Source organism: Aspergillus fijiensis (assembly GCF_003184825.1).
Source record: "Aspergillus fijiensis CBS 313.89 unplaced genomic scaffold BO72scaffold_11, whole genome shotgun sequence".
NCBI classification, from domain to species: Eukaryota; Fungi; Ascomycota; class Eurotiomycetes; order Eurotiales; family Aspergillaceae; genus Aspergillus; species Aspergillus fijiensis.
This window is the reverse complement of record NW_024468987.1, coordinates 471,906-491,361: the sequence shown is the minus strand read 5'-3', so window position 1 is coordinate 491,361 and position 19,456 is coordinate 471,906. Positions and strand designations below refer to the sequence as shown.

General features: G+C 55.4%; 6 protein-coding genes across 6 annotated transcripts; 5 read left to right on the top strand and 1 right to left on the bottom strand.

Moving 5' to 3' along the window:
• Nucleotides 1-388: 388 nt before the first annotated feature.
• On the top strand, nucleotides 389-2,658 carry BO72DRAFT_445784 (MFS transporter). Its single transcript, XM_040944136.1, has 4 exons — nucleotides 389-900; nucleotides 975-1,340; nucleotides 1,390-2,343; nucleotides 2,418-2,658. Exons 1-4 carry the CDS (start codon nucleotides 559-561, stop codon nucleotides 2,469-2,471), a joined length of 1,716 nt encoding a protein of 571 aa, XP_040803983.1. The 5' UTR covers nucleotides 389-558; the 3' UTR covers nucleotides 2,472-2,658.
• A 600-nt stretch (nucleotides 2,659-3,258) lies between these two features.
• Nucleotides 3,259-5,219, bottom strand: BO72DRAFT_25567 (putative MFS transporter). The gene is made up of 2 exons (XM_040940080.1): nucleotides 4,713-5,219; nucleotides 3,259-4,650 (listed from the first exon to the last, which is right to left on the bottom strand). Exons 1-2 carry the CDS (start codon nucleotides 4,948-4,950, stop codon nucleotides 3,359-3,361), a joined length of 1,530 nt encoding a protein of 509 aa, XP_040803982.1. The 5' UTR covers nucleotides 4,951-5,219; the 3' UTR covers nucleotides 3,259-3,358.
• A 1,467-nt stretch (nucleotides 5,220-6,686) lies between these two features.
• BO72DRAFT_372454 (Zn(II)2Cys6 transcription factor) lies at nucleotides 6,687-9,070 on the top strand (the record flags this gene model as incomplete). The annotated part of the gene is made up of 5 exons (XM_040941044.1): nucleotides 6,687-7,592; nucleotides 7,667-7,845; nucleotides 7,904-8,202; nucleotides 8,252-8,466; nucleotides 8,522-9,070. The coding sequence occupies 5 exons, from the start codon at nucleotides 6,687-6,689 to the stop codon at nucleotides 9,068-9,070; spliced, it is 2,148 nt and encodes a 715-aa protein (XP_040803981.1).
• A 2,150-nt stretch (nucleotides 9,071-11,220) lies between these two features.
• Nucleotides 11,221-14,851, top strand: BO72DRAFT_466591 (uncharacterized protein; the record flags this gene model as incomplete). Its single annotated transcript, XM_040946778.1, has 7 exons — nucleotides 11,221-11,239; nucleotides 11,299-12,172; nucleotides 12,272-12,994; nucleotides 13,042-14,058; nucleotides 14,110-14,380; nucleotides 14,448-14,562; nucleotides 14,640-14,851. The coding sequence occupies 7 exons, from the start codon at nucleotides 11,221-11,223 to the stop codon at nucleotides 14,849-14,851; spliced, it is 3,231 nt and encodes a 1,076-aa protein (XP_040803980.1).
• Nucleotides 14,852-15,140: 289 nt separating this feature from the next.
• isn1 (IMP 5'-nucleotidase ISN1) lies at nucleotides 15,141-17,355 on the top strand. The gene is made up of 3 exons (XM_040940053.1): nucleotides 15,141-16,602; nucleotides 16,846-16,985; nucleotides 17,037-17,355. The coding sequence occupies exons 1-3, from the start codon at nucleotides 15,588-15,590 to the stop codon at nucleotides 17,127-17,129; spliced, it is 1,248 nt and encodes a 415-aa protein (XP_040803979.1). The 5' UTR covers nucleotides 15,141-15,587; the 3' UTR covers nucleotides 17,130-17,355.
• Nucleotides 17,309-18,887, top strand: BO72DRAFT_25375 (NAD(P)/FAD-dependent oxidoreductase). Its single transcript, XM_040940061.1, has one exon. It carries the CDS (start codon nucleotides 17,581-17,583, stop codon nucleotides 18,763-18,765), a length of 1,185 nt encoding a protein of 394 aa, XP_040803978.1. The 5' UTR covers nucleotides 17,309-17,580; the 3' UTR covers nucleotides 18,766-18,887.
• The last annotated feature ends 569 nt before the right edge of the window (nucleotides 18,888-19,456 follow it).

The window sequence follows — 19,456 nt, the reverse complement described above, 5'->3', positions numbered from 1 at the left end:
CCGACGCAGTAGTCTTCAATGTCACCTCGTGGTACGGAGTAGCGATCAGCAACGCATTGCTCTGTTTGGGGTTAGTTGAGTGGTCCCTAGACAAAGAAGGGTGCGGGTGAATTCTGACCGATAGAACAAACATGTTTCCACCGGGACAGGCCAGTGGGGAAGTGGAGGATTGTGCTCATCAAGTACTCTGTAGTATGTTTGAAAACTGGGAGTGTAGGACAAGATGCGGTGAATTGTACAGAGTACATACAGATGGACCAAATCAGTCAGTGACTTCCACTGAGTGATGATTCAAACCAAGCAAACAGCAATTCTAACAAACCAGACAAACATGTTCCATCACTTCCATCACCGGTGCATCATCCTTCCATTACATCATCCGCATCACCACCCATGACTCGCATTCCATTCCAAGTCCCCACCACCAACTCTCATCATCATCATCGTCATGAAACTTGAAATCATGGATACTATAAAGGGATCCGGCCAAAGGGTCTGGGTGGAGCGATTTTCAGGGTCTCTCCATTTCCCTGATCGACAAACCGACCGACCTGCGCAATGGCCGCTACTCTCATCCAAGACTCGGTTTTTGGCCATGCCATCCGCCTTCTCACCAGAAATCGCTGCTTTCGATACTCTGAAGAAAGAGATCCGGAACTATGGAAGCGATATATCAGCTTGGAGAAATCAGGCCAGATGGCTCACGAAGGTCGAGTCGACTCGGCCATCAATGTCCCCGACGAAGATTACCACTCTCCCCGTGAACACCTGTCTCGAATCCCCTCGACGGCATGGGAACACAGAGGCCACAATTTCCAGGGTTTGACGGGCGTACGAATCAACCCCGAGAAAGGCAAAGACGTCAATGTCATCGACTGGTGGGACGAGAATGATCAAGAGGTATGTGCGCATCCGTTCACATGCACACGCATGCACACGCATGTTGCACACAGACCAACCTAATATCGGCTCAGAATCCTCAGAACTGGCCCCTATGGAAGAAGGTGTTCGTTACCTTCGAAATCTGCCTCCTAACCTTCAGCGTCTACATCGGGAGCTCCATCTTTACTCCGGGAATTGTGACAGTCACCAAAGAATTCCAGATCAGCCAAGTCGCTGCCACGCTGGGGTTGACGCTCTTCGTCGCGGGATACGGACTCGGTCCGTTGATCTGGTCGCCGATGAGCGAGGTGCCCCAGATCGGACGCAATCCTGTCTATATCGCCACCCTCATCATCTTCGTGTGCCTCCAGGTGCCCACCGCGCTCGCCAAAAACTTGGGGACGTTGCTGGCGTTCCGATTCTTGACGGGGTTTTTCGGCTCTCCCGCCCTAGCCACCGTGCGTTCCTACCCATCTCCAAGAAAGAATAGGTACTAACTCTGAGCAGGGTGGCGCAACCATCTCCGACATGTTCCGCCCCGCGAAACGCGCCTACGCGATCGGTATCTGGGGAATCAGCGCCGTGTGCGGCCCCGTCATCGGACCCTTGGTTGGAGGATTCGCCGCGCAAGCCAAAGGCTGGACCTGGACCATCTGGGAGCTCATGTGGCTGTCGGGCTTCTCGCTGGTGATGCTCGTCTTCCTCCTGCCCGAGACCTCGTCGGCCAACATCCTGTACCGCCGAGCTCGTCGCCTCCGCAAACTCACGGGCCGCGAGAACCTGAAATGCGAGCCCGAGATCGAGAGCGAGGGGCTGATGGGCCGCGAATTGATCATGATCACGCTCGTTCGCCCGCTCACCCTCAACTTCCTCGAGCCCATGGTCTTCCTCCTCAACCTCTACATCGCGCTCATCTACGGCCTGCTGTACGTCTGGTTCGAGTCCTTCTCCATCGTCTTCGAAGAGATCTACGGCTTCAACCTAGGCCAAGAAGGCCTCGCCTTCATCGGCATCCTCGTGGGCGTCCTCCTCGTGCTGCCCCCGTACTACTGGTGGATGCACAAATACCTGGAACCCCGCTTCGACGAGAACGGCAACATCGCCCCGGAGGCCCGCCTCCCGCCCGCCATCGTCGGCGGCTGCTGCATTCCCATCTGCCTGTTCTGGTTCGGCTGGAGCGCCCGCCCCGACATCCACTGGATCATGCCCATCGTCGGCTCGGGGTTCTTCGGCCTCGGCGCCTTTCTGCTCTTCAACCCCGTGTTGAACTATCTGCCTGATGCGTATCCGGCGTACGCAGCGTCGGTCCTGGCGGGGAACGACCTGTTCCGGTCGGCGTTCGGCGCGGGGTTCCCCCTGTTTGCGTCGGCCATGTACAAGAATCTGGGCGTGGGGTGGGCCAGCTCCACCCTGGCGTTCTTGTCGATTGTCTTTATCCCGATTCCGTATGTCTTAATGAAGGTAAGCTTTCCCCTCTCCCGCCGCCCGGGTGATCGATAGCTTCTTGGTCACAATACTGACGCGTTTGTGTTTAGTACGGAGAGACGTTGCGAAAGAAGCACAGTCGGTATGCGAGGAAGGATATATAAATCCGAGTTAGCGTCCTGCGCGAATGAAAAGATAATAGAAGCAATAGATGCATAGAGGGGTTGTTGTCGAGCATGATATGCTGTGCAATTCTCTGGGGAGTACACACAGCCTGTAAGATATGCATGTTTTCAAAATGGGGTCTAGAGTTCCTTTTCTATAGAGACCAATGTACAATACGTTATGGATGACAAAACATCGCACCGGCAAGCTAACTGTACGCCGCCCATATAACACTAGCTAGATTATTGGTTAATCTGCATCACGTATCCACCTTCACTACCGCAACCTCACGCCATAACGAGTGTCAGTCTCGGTTTGCCGGATCGTGGTCATCCGACGCATTTACACAATACCCTACGTTTCTGCTATACCCTTTTCGATGGATCTTCTGTGAAGTGACGTTTGTTCTGACATGCATTTCTGAGGATCCACCTCGTCATGGTTGGGCATGATAATCACTTCAACAAGAAAGCAGAACCGTTCGAGACTGCAGAATGTTTACTTCGTCGGTAGAATCGATGGAATGAGGGATGTCGCAAGAGAGGAATTGTGCACCGACTTGATAGAATGGATGACTTGCTATATTGAATTGGAGGCGCTGGTCCAGTCAATTCGTTGGCTCGTGAGGTTACTGTAGGTAGTGCAATGCCTGCCGGGATGCCGCTCCGATAGTCTGGATCCCGTCAACGGTTTTGAAATGTATACATGGAATTAGCATATTTATATTGGATGTATAACATGTAGAATAGTACTCAGTCCGGAGGACATGTGATCAAACAGTTACTTAACATACATACAGAAACTTCACAAACGCTTGCGCTCCAGAACACCCGTGACCCGCCCAGCCAGTCTCTCCAGCTCCAAACAACACTTCCAGGGAAACCATTTACATCTTCCACTTGAAGGCGGGGTTGCGCCAGTCCAGATCCTGGATCTGCTCCTGCGAGAGGTCGGCCAAGGCGCGATCGATATCGATCTTCTCGCGGCGGCGGTTGTCCCAGCGCATCCACATCCACATCAGCGCGCCCAGGATCAGGGTCATGGAGGCGGTGGCCAGGTTGAGGCCGTTGCCGATGTGGTAGTCCGGGGCGTCGGAGGGGAGGAAGGACCAGGTGGAGACGAGGCCGCCGACGTTGCCGAACATGACGTTGGTGCCGATGGCGGCGGAGCGGGCGGTGTCGGAGACAACGTTGTTCGAGACGTGGGCGTTGCAGAGGGCGCCGAAGCTGAAGGCCCCCGCGGCGATGAGGAAGGTCGCGCCGTAGCGGACCTGCGGGTTGGTGCTGGCCAGGAACATGATGTAGCCCGTGATGGTGAGCGGCGGGGCGAGGACGAAGAAGGGCAGGCGCCGGTCGAAGCGCCAGCTCAGGAAGGGGAAGAGCACCGTGAAGAAGGCGCCCACGATGTAGGGCGGCACCGTGTGCAGCTGCTGCGAGACAACGCTACTGGTCGGGTAGATGGTGCGCACGATCGTCGGCGCGAAGAAGGCCAGGCCCTGGACCGTGACATTGTTGAGCAGGAAGATGAACGCCGTGGTAAGGGTCGCCGGGCTGAAGATCCCCCGCATCATCTTTGCCTTGTCCATCTTGTCGAGCACCTCGGTCGTCGCGACGCGCTCGGACTTGATCCGCGCGATGGCGAGGTCTTTTTGCTCCTGCGTGAGCCACCGCGCCGTCTCGGGCCGGTCCGTCAGCGTCACGAATGCGAGAAGCCCCAGCCCGATCGTGATGATCCCTTCGATGGCGAAGATCATGCGCCACGTGTGCAGGCTGCCGAAGTGGTCGATCTTGAGGATCGCCGAGGCCAGCAGCCCGCCGAACGCCCCCGCCAGCGGCGCCATCACGATGTACAGCGATAAGTAGAAGGCCAGCTCCTTGCGACGGTACCAGCGCGAGAGGTAGTAGGCGATGCCAGGCAGCATGCCTGCTTCGAAGATCCCAAGAAGGAAGCGCACCCCGGCGGCGCTTTGCTTGTTCTGGACGAACGCCGTGCCCAGCGAACAGATGCCAAAGGCGACGGTCACCGCGGGGAGGAACCAGCCCGGGCCGATCAACTTGCAAGCGATATTGGAGGGGATTTCGAAGAGGATGTAGGAGATGTAGAAGACTGAGAGGACGATGTTGTAGTCGTAGCCTGTGAAGCCTAGGTCTTTCTCGAGACCGGCCAGTTTGGCATTTCCTATGGTAGAGGGTGGTTAGAGGCACGCGCATTGTATCCTCTATGGGGCAGGCAATGCTTACCAATATTGGCTCGATCGATGAAACAGAAGAGGTAGATGAGCGAAACAGTGGGGAGGATGAACAGGTCAATCTTGCGGCGCAGGCGGCGTTCTGCTGCTGGATCGAATTCGATCAACGCTCGTCCATACTGATCAGTGGCTGCGAGGCCTTGACCAGCGGCTTTGGAGGCATCTTGAGTGAAGACGTCTTCCTGGTGGTGGGTGATGCCTTTCTCAGAAGCCATTGAATCTTTTTGCATCGTTCAAGTCACGGTGCTCGAGGAAGATGGGGAAGATGGAAAGGGAGGCGGGAGGCGGGAGGAAAGAAAGCGCGGAGGAGAGATCCTGCACCACCTTAGCAACCAACAACCAACTGTCCCAACTCGACCACTTTATAGCTTTCTTTCGCCTTCTCACTGCTCGCTAACGGCAATTTCAAACGGCAATAATCACAAGCGGTCCAGACTTTGCAATTCGCACCTTGACAAGATAGAATTATAGTCGGGATGTCCGCGTCATGGTTATGACGGGCATCGGCTAGTCTGCGCGGTTCTTATCATGGCTTTTTTTGCCAAGCATCTCTTTACGAGGGCCCAAAGAGTCTCTTCCTGTTCCATCCAGTGAAAGGCCGTTCCACGTGTCCAGGGACTCCCAACCGTGTGACTTCCCCCCCGATCATCACGGCTGGAGAGATTGGAGCCACCCCTTGAGAACCAATCAATGATCCGGGGAGAAGATCAAAGTTCGCATCAATCCAGCACAGACAGTTAGCCGAAGAGGAGACGAGGAGAGACGAGGGTTAAGGAAGCAGGTGGCAGCTTCCCCCGCGTTTGGCCCAACCCCGCAACCCCGGACTGGCCAAGACCTGACAGGAGTCCCTTGTCCGTGGGAAGTCTCCCTTGGCAAAAGGTTTGATACATGATCGGAAAGTCTCTGCCGTCTTCTTGGGTGAATTAGCCGAGGCAGACGGTGTTTTCACGGAGGAGATCAAGGTGTGCAATTGCCGGTGTACGTCGATTTGGGCCTGAAACGTCGTCTTGAACGAGTCAAAGAGGAATCGATGACAGATACACCCGGAGAGTTGGCGGTTGGAGATCTTGGCAGCGTGACACATCCCAACCAGCGGAGGATATTGAGGCCAACGACAACGATACCAACTCAACGCTAGTCGGGATATCCGAGATTCTCGCCACTGACAATGGCTCAAACGCTTTATGATCTTGCCTCCGGACAAAGGGAGAGGGGAGAGGTCCTTTGAGCCCAGTGGCGTTGCCAAGAAACTCTCCGCGATACCATCAGTCGCTCCGCCGTGGCGTTGGACAGATTCCCTCCAGCTTGCGAAAGTCAAGCTGACACGGTCCAGATCGTCGAGATTTCCGTTTTGATCCGGATGTCTGGTTTCCAGGAAATGCCATGCTTCAAGTTTTCCCTTCTCTCGCTAAACCTTTGCTATACTTCTGCCCAGTCTAAGGGTTGAAAGCAGAGATTAGCGATATAGCTTGACAGGTCTAGGTGACTTTGACCAGCACCAGCGCCAACGCCCACGCCAACGCCAAAAAGAGTGTTGGGAAGTGATTGCCTAGGAGCCATGCATTTGGATCTTTTGTTGTAGCACCAGCAACTAGCTTCAGCCTTCCTAACCTGGCTGCAGACCTGAACATATATTTTTTCCGTGCCCAACCCTCGGTATCTCACCTTCAGTCGAAGGCTTTGCAAAAGTGGTATACATCATTGCCATTGCAGCTCGAAGATGTAAATAAACGGAACTGAATTCTATCTCACACACATCGATGGAAGTGGTTGTAGTCAAGCTGTAGAAGAAACCTCTTGGTCGAGTCCGTCTTTCAGGCTAGGACGGATCTGGCTCGGAATAACGGATCAACTCACGTGATCTAAATCCGATTCTTCCAACTGCCTCCCAATGAATGACGCATCACGATGAACCTTCCATTTTAACAAGACACAACGATTCAACCAGCCAACTTGCCCAGTGCAAATGGCTGACGCCGAGTCCCCGGCTCAATCAACGGGTTGGCGGATCGCCAAGGCGTGTCAGGAGTGCAGGAAGCGGAAGATCAAATGCAACGGAGTCAACCCCTGCAAAACCTGCCAATTGCGGGGGACCCCGTGCATCTACCGCGATGTCATCCGCCAGCGGAGGAAGAGATACCAGTATCAAGGGAGGCTCGATCCTGACAGGCCTGGGTCTGATGGGGCCACCACTGCCACTTCCACTACCCGGCCCGACGAAGGCAGTGCTGCGCGGCAGCCGTGGTCTCCCGGTCCGTCACACCACCAAGCACAAGCACAAGCACAAGCACGTCGGCGGAACCCGTCGGTCAGTTTGAACGTCAACAATAGCGTCTCAGCCACCCACATGACATCGCCCTCATGCAAGGTCCAACTGTATTATGGCTCCACCTCGCACTTTGCCCTCATGCACGAGGTCTACAGAGGCTTGGTGGCAAACAGTCAGTCGGCCGAGGTGGATCGGCCCCAGGGTGAGGTCGAAGAAGCCGGGGCTGGCTTGGACATGTTCAGCTTTCGCCGGATCTTCTTCGGCACACCCACAGATTCCCATGATGCAAACAAGACCCTGGCGGGCTTGGATTCTCAGCTGTTGTTCTTGCCCTATGAGCTAGCCAAATGCTTTCTCGAACGGTTCTTGGCTACCCTGCACAATCTGGCTCCCATGTGGCCCAAGGAAGAATTCTATCACCAGCTGGCTCAGATGTATGGCCAAGGGCCGGATGCTCGCCCCGATAAGGTAACCCAGTCAATTCTGCTTGTAGCCATGGCGATTGGAGCATTAGCCACTCAGCATCACAGTTGGGGTGATACGCTATACGACCGCGTCAAGCTAGCCATGCATTCCCTTGACGATGTCGTGAACTTACAGACCGTTCAACTGGCGATCATCATGATAAGTGGTCTTCTAGACTGTTGCGAGACGACGACACTGACTTCTCTTGCTAGCACGCTCACTACCAAAGCGAACAGGGCCGGCCCAACTCAACATTCCTGCTCATGGGCACCGCCACACGAAAGGCTATCTCAGCTGGGTTGCACAAGGAAGCCCCAAGTACGGGCGAAGACGCCGCCGATAGCACCGAAGAACGACGTGCGACGTTCTGGTCCCTCTGCTTCTATGAGATGTAAGAGACCAGCTTCTGTCATGTACTGTGTCTTGCTCGCCGCTGATTTAATGCAAAGCTGGACGTGCTTCCATCTGGGACGACCAAGCTCACTGTCATTGAAGGATGTCAGTATCGCTCCTCCTGAGGATTCTTTCCTCCAGGTCCTCATCAGCCTTGGCAAGATTGTTGCTCGATCAGCGTCTGAGATGTACGGCCGCCGTCATGAGTCCTTGCTGCAAATGTGGAAGATTGCTAGATCGATCATCGACGAGCTCCGCGGATTCGACTGCTTGATGAGACAAGCGCTGGGCTTTGGGCTGGATAAATGTGCCCAGCCAGGGAGCTTGGGGGTGCGACAGATCATTGCGACCACTCGTAAGATACGTGAAACCAGGATTCTTGACGGAGTTGCTGATTGCTACAGTATATTATCACACAATTCTTCTCACCTTTCGGCCATTTCTGATATTTCGTGGACGGTGGCAACAGGATATGAAACGGTCATCACGCGTTGCGGCGACGAAACGAGCGACTGAAATTCCCTCATGGCTCAACGAAGCCTGCAACCAAGCCCTCAGCGCTGCATGCAGGACCATTCATCATTTATGCGAAGCATCGGCATGCAATGAACTGGTCAGAGTATGTTGTTTTTTGAACGTTCTATTAGAGCATCACAAAGCTGATGACTTTATAGGAACTGCGGTATCATGGCTATTTCCTAGGCAACTCATCTTTTGCGCTCATGTACGACCTCATGCACGGTGAGAATCTTGCGGCCACACATTTGCCATGGATACATGCTGCCGTGCAAGGCATGTCGCAGATGCGGCCTGGGGATCCGATCAAGAGTTCTATCACCGCCATTCAGACTGTCCTTAGGAAAATCCACCCCTCGTACGAGTGGGTAGCACCGGAGACGACCAAAAGCCAGATGTATGATTATGAGCACACCCCCCCGGTAAACCCACAGCACCATCCGATTTCCGCCTCCAACCAAGGGCAGAGCCTCATGCCAATGGCTACACTCGGGGATCCGGCGGTAGCAGGGAACCTCCCCATGCTGTCTAATCTACAAGGGAATTTGTTACAGGACGGCATACGCATCCCCAGCGGTAGCGTCGGCAGTGGAGATGATCTTCTCGATTTCACCCAATCCGACATGGGCTGGGACTTTGATTTCTCCACGATGGATCTGGAGGCTTTCTTCTCCATCAATGCAGATATAGACCCGATGGCGTTTTGAAAGAGTGCCTGGCGCATGATCGAACACTATCCTTTTGCGGCTGTGACATGCAAGGCCTGGCACACTGCGCTGCTTGGGCGACGCTGGCATTGGGGCCTACCTTTGCCGCTCCCCTTTGCTACGGGTACACTACATATCGGCGAAAGACAAAAGAGACAGGACTAGTTGATCCTTCGGTACCCAGGATTTGGAATAGCTCATTTGGCCGGCGAGCGGTTGAAGATCTGGACGAATGGAATACGCGACAACAGCGTGGACTACTACCCCTGGACGTTAATAGCCAGGATTCGATCCAGACGTACACCGCGCTCGATGCATGGCAATGCATTCGAGCCATTTCCTTGATTTGAGCCGGTAGATCAGCCTAGCGCTGGTACCCGGCGATGATACATCAATCGCGGGTACGGGGTGAACCGGGCGGTGTCAGGTATTGTGGGTTTCAGGTTTCCCTCCGTGCCGATAGGACAGTTCATCCCTGGGCTAGGAATCGGATACTACCGATCGATATGTGGGATGGATCACTGGCCTGCCAACTTTTTATTCTTTCCCACATGTGAGGCTAGAAGGTGCTCTTTGGACATGCAGACAGCGGATCATGCAGCTGTCTCAGAAGCACGATGATAGCTCACTTTTCCACGCCTGTTTCTACTGTCTAAAGACCTTCTAGATACGGAGTACTTTCCATCTCTATAGTTGAATCCATAGTTAGGTGTTGGTCTAGCCCCGATGGGTAAAAGTACTTTTTCCCACTAGTAGTTTCTAGTAGTTTGGTGGGGTGGGGATAATTACCATCTGGGACCTGGGACCTTGGAGATACGTTGAGAATGCAATTCGCAGTGCCTGCGAGGATTTACCATTATGAGGGATTTCTAAGATTTCAAATCGTGAATCATCACCATGAATATTAATAACATAATCATGAGTAGATAATCAATAATTTGTTGCCTCAGGCATGGGGTGTTGAAAGCGGAGAGATGAGGCAAGAACCTCAAGAATAGAAGTGAAAGAAGCTGCTGAAATTGAAAATGAATGAAGGCAACCACGCCAGGCCACCAGGCCGGCACGGGCGGGAATCGGGATTGAAGCCGCGAGCTGCGGGCGACTTTGTTGTTACTTCGTTCTTCGTTCCCCCGACGATCGCCTAGTCTACTTTCTCTCCCTTTCCTCTTTGCCTTTTCCGGCCACATCGTGCACAACTCTATTGATTGAAGTCAACTGTGGAGTTCTCGCTAAGTTTCTTTTTTTTTTCCCCCTCTTATCGTTTTTCTCGTGAGCACAGTTACATCCGTCCTTCCTTCCATCTATCTATCCAGTTATCCACTCTGCATCGATCCCACATTCCCACTACAACCTCCCCTCTCGCGCAATCTCCACGAAGCCCCATCGCCGGTCCCTCCCCGAGCCCGCTTCCTCGGGAAAGAATTCCTCCCAAGCATTTCGCTAGGTTTCTCCGATTGACAGATATCCTTATCCTGCGCCTCGCAGGGAATACTTCGGAGCCGAATTTCTTCCCCCACAGGAAGCTTTTCGGCCGGATCATGCGCTCAGAGTCGTCATGGTCGAACCGTGGATCACCAACGGTCGTTCCCGGGAATTCACCAGGTAGAAAGCCAACGCACCGAGTGATTTGGGGCCGTCGATGATCCCCTTACCCAAGCTGCGACCCTATGAGCGGAGACGCTGGACGGCCTAGACCCATTTCCGCAACGACTCCACTTCTAAGCCCACTTGGCTGCTGGGCTGGGGGGGGCTTTCCTGTTCAGCTCCGACGGTGGCCAATTTCTCAACTTTATTTGACCTTCAAAGCTGCGCGGCAATCTCGGCCCTTTGCACGCACTCACACGATATAGCTTAACCTCTTCGCTGTGCCTGTCATCCATCCTCATCATCTTCCTTCCCACCGGGGTCGTCGGATGAGCTCGTATCATCACTTGCGATGCCATAAGGACTCTGGCCTTCAGCTATTGCGAATAGCGACGTGCTAGCTCTGCCCTCGATGGCTCCAGATCAGACCAAGTAGGATCTCTTTTTGCCGCTATCTGACGGCCCCAACCGGCCTTTTGCCTTTGCCATCCCACTACACTGGACAATCGACTAACAAGTTGGACTCTTGGGCAGGACATTCAGCTTCCAGGCTATAGACCGCACGGATGGCCTGCCGCAGCCGCTGTCGGCGTCGTCGCCAGCCGACAAGCCAGACAGCTCATCGAAACCTCGCCCCCCTCCAGACCCAACTCTGACCGCTCTTTCTCGGCTCGGTGTCTTGCAACTGAACTGCAAATGTGCGTTCGTGGCGTCATTCGAGAACGGGCAGACGCACGTCATCGCGGAAGCAGGGTCGTCTGTTCTCGGAGACAACGAGGCATCTGCTCTAGGACTCATGACATTAGGTCTACGCTCCGACGAGGAGGTGATATCTCATCCCCACCATCCACCCAAGGACACATGCACCATTATCCGAGACATTTCCGTGCAGACCGACGTCAAACCACACGCTTTCCTGCAACAGCACCCCCGTGCCAGGTTCTATGCGGAGGTTCCGGTATGCAGCTCATCCGGGGAAGTCATTGGTACATATGGTGCTGTAGATACTCAGGCTCGGCCATCTTTTGGCGAGGTCGAATTGGCGGGTCTTCATGAAATTTCCAATTCGGTAGCACACCACCTGGAATACGTCCGGGAGGCGCGTCGCCAACTCCAGGCGGACCGGTTACTTACGGGGCTTACGGCTTTTGCTCAAGGCCAGGCCAGTACACAAAACGCCGATTGGAGTAGTCGGCGGAAGAGCATCGCATCGAACAGGATTTCGCTTCGATCCCTGGATGTGCCAGACATTGCTCGTCTGTCGGTCTCGTCCACGGCGACCCGGGAAGTCTCACCTTCTTCGGGTAGACGGCCGGGAAATGCTCAGGACTCGTCCTTCTTTCAGCGTCGACCCTCGGGTACCCCTAAGGCGGCCTCGCCCTGGGAACAGTCGCAAAATCCCAGGAAAAGGTCGGATGACACGAACAGACTGGTGATTGTCCCGGAATATACCGCCACCTCGGAGAAAACCTCACAGCTTTTCGCTCGTGCCAGTGCTCTGTTACAAGAGTGCATGGAGTTGGATGGGGTCATCTTCGTAGATGCATCCCGGACTAATTCCCGCAGGTAAGGCGTAAAGTCCTCACACAGTAAACTATCTACCTAACGTGGACACAGTAGCTCGACTGCTAGCGTAGGTGACTGGGACATGCTCTCCAGAGATAGTGACTTGGGGATGTCCAGTCGCTCGCCAAGTCTCTCCTCTCATGGACAATGGGCCGAGCGGTCATGCGAGACGTTGGGTCTCGCCACATCCGACCGGGTGAGCGAGAGCACCGCCAACTCGCTTCGACCAGCATTGACCGAGGGCTTGTTCCATGATCTTTTCAACGCTTGCCCCTACGGGGAGATCTTCAACCCTCCACAGTCGATCAATCTTTCACCGCCTAACTCACTGCTGAATCGTCGCAACAGCCAATCCCGGAAGGAGAGCGACGTTACTTTGCGTCAGTCGGTCGAGACTCGGCTGGCACAAACGTATCCCGAAGCCCGGTCCTTCATCTTTCTGCCGTTGTGGAACTGGAACAAATCGCGCTGGCTCGCCGGGACACTGATATGGACCTGTGACGAAGATCGCTTGTTCGACCAGGACGATCTTCACTTCCTGAAAGTGTTCGGGGACTCTGTGATTTGCAAGTATTGTCAGATTGACTGGACGGCGACCGAAAAATCCAAATCGGATCTGCTCTCCTCAGTGAGCCATGAACTGCGGTCGCCGTTGCACGGCATGCTGACAAGCACGGAGCTTCTGCAGTCGACTGGGCTTGAGTCCCCTCAGCAGGACATGGTTACCATGATTGAGACGTGCGGTCTGACATTGCTGGATACCGTGAACCATCTGTAAGTTCAGCTACATGATATCTCACCAATCGACTGACTTTTCCCAGGCTTGACTTCACGAAGATCAACAACTTAACCCTTGTGCACAAGAAAGCCGGGGCCAATGGAAGTGCACTTGACAATCTGATGACTCATTTCGACCTGGACACGCTCATAGAGGACGTGGCCGACTCTTTGTATGTCGGCCATCGCTCTCTCATTAATGCTTCCAAGATTGCGGGTCGGTACCTGCAGACCGGCACGTCTATGACGAGTGGAGCTGCAAAGACCAACAACCCCGATGATCTGTCGGTCATTATTCAGATCGAGGATCTCGGCTCGTGGAACATTCAGTCATTATCAGGTGGCTGGCGCCGGATTGTGATGAACATCCTGGGCAATGCTTTCAAGTTCACTCGGTCGGGATATATCGAGATCTCCTTGGCGAAGAAGGTGCATAGAGATGTGGGATCCAAGAAGATCTTTGCGCACTTTTCGGTGAAAGACACTGGATGTGGAATTGCGCCTGAGTTTCTTGAGCATCAGCTGTTCACGCCATTCGCACAGGAGAATATATTGACCGAGGGGGTGGGATTGGGCTTGAGTGTGGTGAATCAGGTCGTCACGTACCTGGGAGGGGAGATAGAAGTCAAAAGCACTGTTGGCGTTGGAACGCAAGTCGACGTTTATGTGCCTCTGGACTTTGTGGCGGAGACCTTCGCGCCGTCTGAACCTGTTCCTAGCTCGATTACGCGGGTTTCGTTGGTCGGATTGAACGCCTATGCAGACTTGAGACAAGCCCCGGACGGGCTTCTGCGGCCGGAGGCAAAGCGCAAACTGGCCCTGCGGAGCGCGTTGAGCAATGTGTTGTTGAGTCAACCTGGGTGGATGCTGTCATTTGCCGACTCAATCGATAAAGCATCCGGCGACATTGGGGTGATCGAGGAATCCGCGCTGAAGGCGCTGCACGAGAAGGGCGGGACTCAGCTGAAGTTCAACACAGTCATTGTGATCGGGGAACAGGGTGTTTCAATCCCGCCCGACCTCACGATCGAGGGTGCCGACGTGATCTACATCCCGCAGCCGTAAGTATCAGCCCGTGACCAGGCGACAGTCCCATGCTGACAATCGGATAGTATCGGTCCGCGGAAGATCATCCAGGCCTTGCAAAGGATCAATGAAGCTCGCCCGCAGGCTCCTTCGGCGGAGCAGGATTATATCATTGGTCCATTCTCCGGTGCTCAGCGCGGACGCAGCTTGTCGGATGCCTTCGCCCTGGCCAAGGGATCCGAGTCGCCACCAGTGGTGCGGGAGAATGTGTCCGACTTCGCGCCGGACATGTCGCAGAAATCGAAACAAAATGACCTCCACGTGTTGATCGTCGACGACAATGATATCAATGTCAAGGTACGTCAAGATTGTCAACGGGACTGTTGTTGGGTTGTCCTCTGGGTCCATGCGCTAACAGTTCTAGGTCTTGACCACCTTCATGCGCAAAATCGGCTGCAGTTATGAGACCGCCACCGATGGCCTTATCGCGTTGGAAAAGTTCAAAGCGTCGACGAAGCACTTTGATTACATTCTTATGGGTATGCCAGCGCTCTTTCCATGCTCCTCATGCTCCTCATGCTCCCCACCAGGATAGCTACTGACGGCGAAACCCCAGACATCTCCATGCCTGTCATGGACGGTATCGAATCCTCCAGCAAGATGCGGGAATTCGAGGAGGAGACCTCGCGCCCGCGCACGGCCATCATGGCGGTTACAGGGGTGGCGTCGAGCGAGATGCAGCAGCAGGCCTTCGCGGCGGGGATCGACGACTATCTGGTCAAGCCCCTGTCGCTTCACGACTTGAAACGAATAATGAATATTGCATGATTGTGTTTGCGGGGCAGGAGCTCTGGTGCGGGGTGAAAAGTGCGGGATCGTCATCTATAGAACCCATGTTTTGGTGTTGGTGTTGGGGGTGGGAGATACTTCCGGTTTGCTTTTTGGTTTCCTGCGGGGATTTAGATGTATACCTGAACTAGACGCATTGGATGGCTTGGTCTGTTGCTTGCTTGCTTGCTTGCTTGCTTGGCTTGGCTTGGCTTGGCTGATAGGAGTTGAGGTAGCTTTAGGCAGTCAACACATTTACTTGGAAAGTTGTTGTCCCTACATGGCAAGATGCATGTACCGTCCTGCTAGTCCTGGTATGATACCGGTATGATACTCGCACTGCATTGTTTGCATCGACTTGGCCAGACCTTGGGGTCACGGGCGACATGTCATGTGACCCGTGCTGCAGATAACCGTGAAGGTCAGATGACTTCACCGCCGGTCCAATCACGGTTAGCGGCGGCGATCTCCGACGAGGAGCGAGGCTTCTTCCTCTTCCTGCTGGCTGGCTTCTCTGTATACTTAGTCAACTGTCGTCCGTTGTCCTTCCTACCTTCCCCTGCCTCCTTGCTTCTATATTTCCCCATTTTCCCTCTGTGCCTTATCTTTCTTTGTCTTACTTTATATTCGAAGACTCCGACCTTTCCAGCGAAATCTCCTGTTACCAATTGACTGCACCTGCACCCCTCATTTAAGCGGGGAACCCAGCCCGTCAACACCGCCCACCCAACTCACGATGACCACCCGCTACCGCGTTGAATATGCCCTCAAGTCCCACCGACGGGACCAATTGATCGAGTGGATCAAAGGCCTGCTGGCAGTACCCTTCGTACTGCACTCGCAGCCCACCGCCGTCTACCAGGAGCACAGCGAGAACCTGATCGCCGTCGCCGCCGACACCCACCAACGCTATGCGGAGATCTTCCGGGACGTGGAGAAGCTGATCCGCGACCACATCACACACCAGGCCCAACAGGCGCCCGGCAAGTCCAAGCTCAAGCTGCTGGTGCCGACGGTGGGCTCGTTCTTCACGCCGCTGTTCCTGGAAGACGCCTTCAATTACCAGGACCGGCAGCGGTTCATCAGCCGGCGGCGGTTCGTGGCGCCCTCGTTCAACGACGTGCGGCTGATCCTCAACTCGGCGCAGCTGTTCGGGCTGGCCCGCACCACCGGCGTCGACCTGGTCACCTTTGACGGCGACGTCACCCTCTACGACGACGGCGCCTGCCTGACCGACGACAACCCCGTCATCGCCCGCATCACCCGCCTCCTCCGGGCCGGCCGCAAGGTCGGCATCGTCACCGCCGCCGGCTACACCGAGGCCGCCAAGTACTACGAGCGGCTGCGCGGCCTGCTCGACGCCATGCACGCCTCCCCCAGCCTGACCGACGCCCAGCGCACCGGCCTCGTCGTCATGGGCGGCGAGAGCAACTTCCTCTTCCGCTACGACCACCACTCCCCCCACCGCCTCGTCTACGTGCCCCGCTCCGAGTGGGTCCTCGAGGACATGCGCGCCTGGCAGGACGCCGACATCACCGAGCTCCTCGACATCGCCGAGTCCTCCCTCCGCGCCTGCGCCGCCAACCTCAGCCTGCCCGTCGCCGTCCTCCGCAAGGACCGCGCCGTCGGCGTCTACCCGCTCGACCGCAGCAAGATCACCCGCGAGCAGCTCGAGGAGACCGTCCTCGTCGTTCAGAATACCGTCGAGCGCTCGCCCGTCGGCTCCCGACTGCCGTTCTGTGCTTTCAACGGTAACCCCATCTTGTTCTTCACATCCCCTGTCACACTCAGCCCTAAGTCACAAGGGAGAGGCTTCCCGGGGGAGAACCCCCGGACCCCTTTTTTTTTCAGCTTCCCTGTCACACTCAGTTTGAAGTCTCTGGCGAGGCTTTCCGGGGGAGAACCCCCGGACCCCCCTTTCTTTCAACTTCCCAGCAAAGCTCAATTAGAGAGACCTATGAACAGCCGCGAAGATAGTACTAACAGCTTGTCAGGCGGCAACGACGTGTTCGTGGACATCGGCGACAAGTCCTGGGGTGTGCGGGCGTGCCAGAAGTACTTCGGCGGCATCGAGCCCGCGCGCACGCTGCACGTGGGCGACCAGTTCCTGTCGGCAGGCGCCAATGATTTCAAGGTGAGTGGGGTCCGCGTCTTTGGTCGAACAGGCAGGCTGACAGAATGCTAGGCGAGGCTGGCGTCGACCACGGCGTGGATTGCGAGTCCGGCGGAGACGGTGCAGCTCCTGGACGAGCTGGATGAGTTGGAAGGGCTGTCGTAGGATCTGGCGATTGTGTTTGTTGTTGCTTGTCGGGCTCGTATTGCCCGCAGCAGAAGTCTACCTAATCCTTTGTTGTGATTTATCAGCGTTCGTTTGTCTGGGAGTGATGCTTTATAATCAACGCCGGTTGCCGCGCGGGATTTCCAAGCCGGGCCTGCTTGTATCACTAATCTTCGATCCACGTATTCACAAGCAAGTCAGTGCTGCTTAGTAGACCCTGGAGTGTCGGTCTGCGATCTGCAGCAAAGTGGGTCGACACGCGCGCGCAAGCTTTCCGCCTGGTTAGTCGCACAGGCACCTCGCACCCACTCCAGCCAAGGTTACAGAGTAACTTATAAGATGGTGGAACGGGTAGACAATAAATCCACCGACATCCGACTCCACCGTACCTTAAACCATCTACATTCTACATCCTCCCCTCACAAGGGCACCAAAACAAAGTAAAAAAAAAATGCCCACCGTGCTAATCCTCGGCGCCTCGGTCGCCGGCCTGCCCATCGCGCACGCCCTCCTCAAAAACAACGCCACCACCACCAAGAAAACCAAAGTCATCCTCGTCAACCCCTCGCCCGACTTCTTCTGGATGATCGCCGCCCCGCGCATCCTCACCAAACCCGCCGCCTTCCGGCCGGAGCAGTACCTCATCCCCATCGCGCCGGGGTTCGCCGCCTATCCCGCGGGCGAGTTCGAGTTCGTGGAGGGCGCCGCGACGGCGGTGGACTTCGCGGCGAAGAGGGTGAGCGTTGCGCTGGCTGCGTCTTCATCTACCGCAGGGACAAAGACGAGGGAGCTTGGGTATGACTACCTCGTCCTCGCGACGGGGAGTACCACGCCTTCTTCTGTTGCTGCCGATTCTGAGACTGCGGCGCTGTACCCGTTCAAGCCCCCGCCCCCTTCGCCTTCCAACCCCACCCCCGCCCCCCTAGAAGAGTTGATCCGCAGCGCGCAAACGACCATTCAGAAGGCGAAGCGGATCGTCATCGGCGGCGCGGGGCCGGTCGGGCTCGAGACGGCGGGCGAGCTCGCTGACCTCCCGCATCGACCGTCCATCACTCTAATCTCTGCAGCGGAGCGGGTACTCCCTGGACTTACAGAGGGCGCGAGCAGGACAGCAGCGACACAACTCGCGGCGAAGGGGGTGCACGTTGTGACCGGACGGAAGGTCCAGAGCTACTCCGCGGCGGAGGGGGTCGTGACCCTTGACAACGGCGAGACCCTTGAGACGGAGGTGTATATCCCGACGACCGGGGTGCTTCCGAACAGCGCCTATCTGCCGCGGGAGGTGCTGGATGAGAAGGGGTGGGTGGTGGTCGACGAGGAGCTGCGCGTGCAAGGGCCGGCGGTGGAGGGGGTCTGGGCCGCGGGCGATCTCACCGCGCATCCGGGGCGGTTGGCGCAGCGCGCCGGGGAGCAGGCGGGCATTGTGGCGCATAATCTGGTCGCGGAGATTAATGGGGCTGGGGCGGGGAGGAGGAGACGCTTTGCGCCGGGCAGGGCGATGATGGTCGTGCCCATTGGGGCGGCGGGGGGTACCGGGGAGTTGTGGTTTGGGTGGGTGCCCTTTGTTTGGTTGGTGAGGTTGGTCAAGGGGAGGGATTTCTTCATTGCTAAGGCTAAGAGCCTGGTTTTTCCTTGATTGTCGTGTTCACATGATTTATAATATGGGAGTTAATGCTTAATTTAAATAAGAGGGAGGGTACGGGGGGTCTCCCCCCGTTACTTTTAAGTATTAACTATACTAGGGTGACGCTTATTATATGTTCTCTTTAACTTCCAAAGGTGTTACTTGGTTTGATATGAGAGGGGGGTCCGGGGGTCTCCCCCGGTCATTATCTAGATATCTCTCTGTGGGTGCTTTGGAGTAGATAATGGGAGAAGAGGTCTATATTTCTATGTAAATCTTTAGGCATTCGATGTTAACTATGGATGATTTTACTGGAAAGCGTTACTAGATGTATACATTAGGGTTGAGGGTACTGGGGAGCTGAAAGAAAGGGGGGCCCGGGGGTTCTCCCCCGGAACGTATTGATGCTAGGTATACATTAGGGTTGAGTGTTACTGGGAAGTTGAAAGAAGGGGGGTCCGGGGGTTCTCCCCGGAACGTGTTTATGCTAGGTATACATTAGGGTTGAGTGATACCAGGAAGCTGAAAGAAAGGGGGTCCGGGGGTTCTCCCCCGGGAAGCCTTACCCTAGGTAAATGTCAGGAGTGGTTTGGGTGGGAAGGTGCAAAGGGGGAAGGGGGTTCTTACTCTATGTGTACATCAGGGTTGGTCTTACGGGAAGGTGCAAAGGAGTTCTTACTCTGGGTATACATCAAGGCAGTCT

Coding starts and splice junctions, on each gene's coding strand:
- BO72DRAFT_445784 (XM_040944136.1), top strand. CDS start 559: ATGGCCGCTACTCTCATCCAAGACTCGGTTTTTGGCCATGCCATCCGC. Junction 901..974: donor GGGACGAGAATGATCAAGAG/GTATGTGCGCAT, acceptor ATATCGGCTCAG/AATCCTCAGAACTGGCCCCT. Junction 1,341..1,389: donor GCTCTCCCGCCCTAGCCACC/GTGCGTTCCTAC, acceptor AACTCTGAGCAG/GGTGGCGCAACCATCTCCGA.
- BO72DRAFT_25567 (XM_040940080.1), bottom strand. CDS start 4,950: ATGCAAAAAGATTCAATGGCTTCTGAGAAAGGCATCACCCACCACCAG. Junction 4,651..4,712: donor CATCGATCGAGCCAATATTG/GTAAGCATTGCC, acceptor CCTCTACCATAG/GAAATGCCAAACTGGCCGGT.
- isn1 (XM_040940053.1), top strand. CDS start 15,588: ATGACCACCCGCTACCGCGTTGAATATGCCCTCAAGTCCCACCGACGG. Junction 16,603..16,845: donor GCCGTTCTGTGCTTTCAACG/GTAACCCCATCT, acceptor ACAGCTTGTCAG/GCGGCAACGACGTGTTCGTG. Junction 16,986..17,036: donor CAGGCGCCAATGATTTCAAG/GTGAGTGGGGTC, acceptor ACAGAATGCTAG/GCGAGGCTGGCGTCGACCAC.
- BO72DRAFT_25375 (XM_040940061.1), top strand. CDS start 17,581: ATGCCCACCGTGCTAATCCTCGGCGCCTCGGTCGCCGGCCTGCCCATC.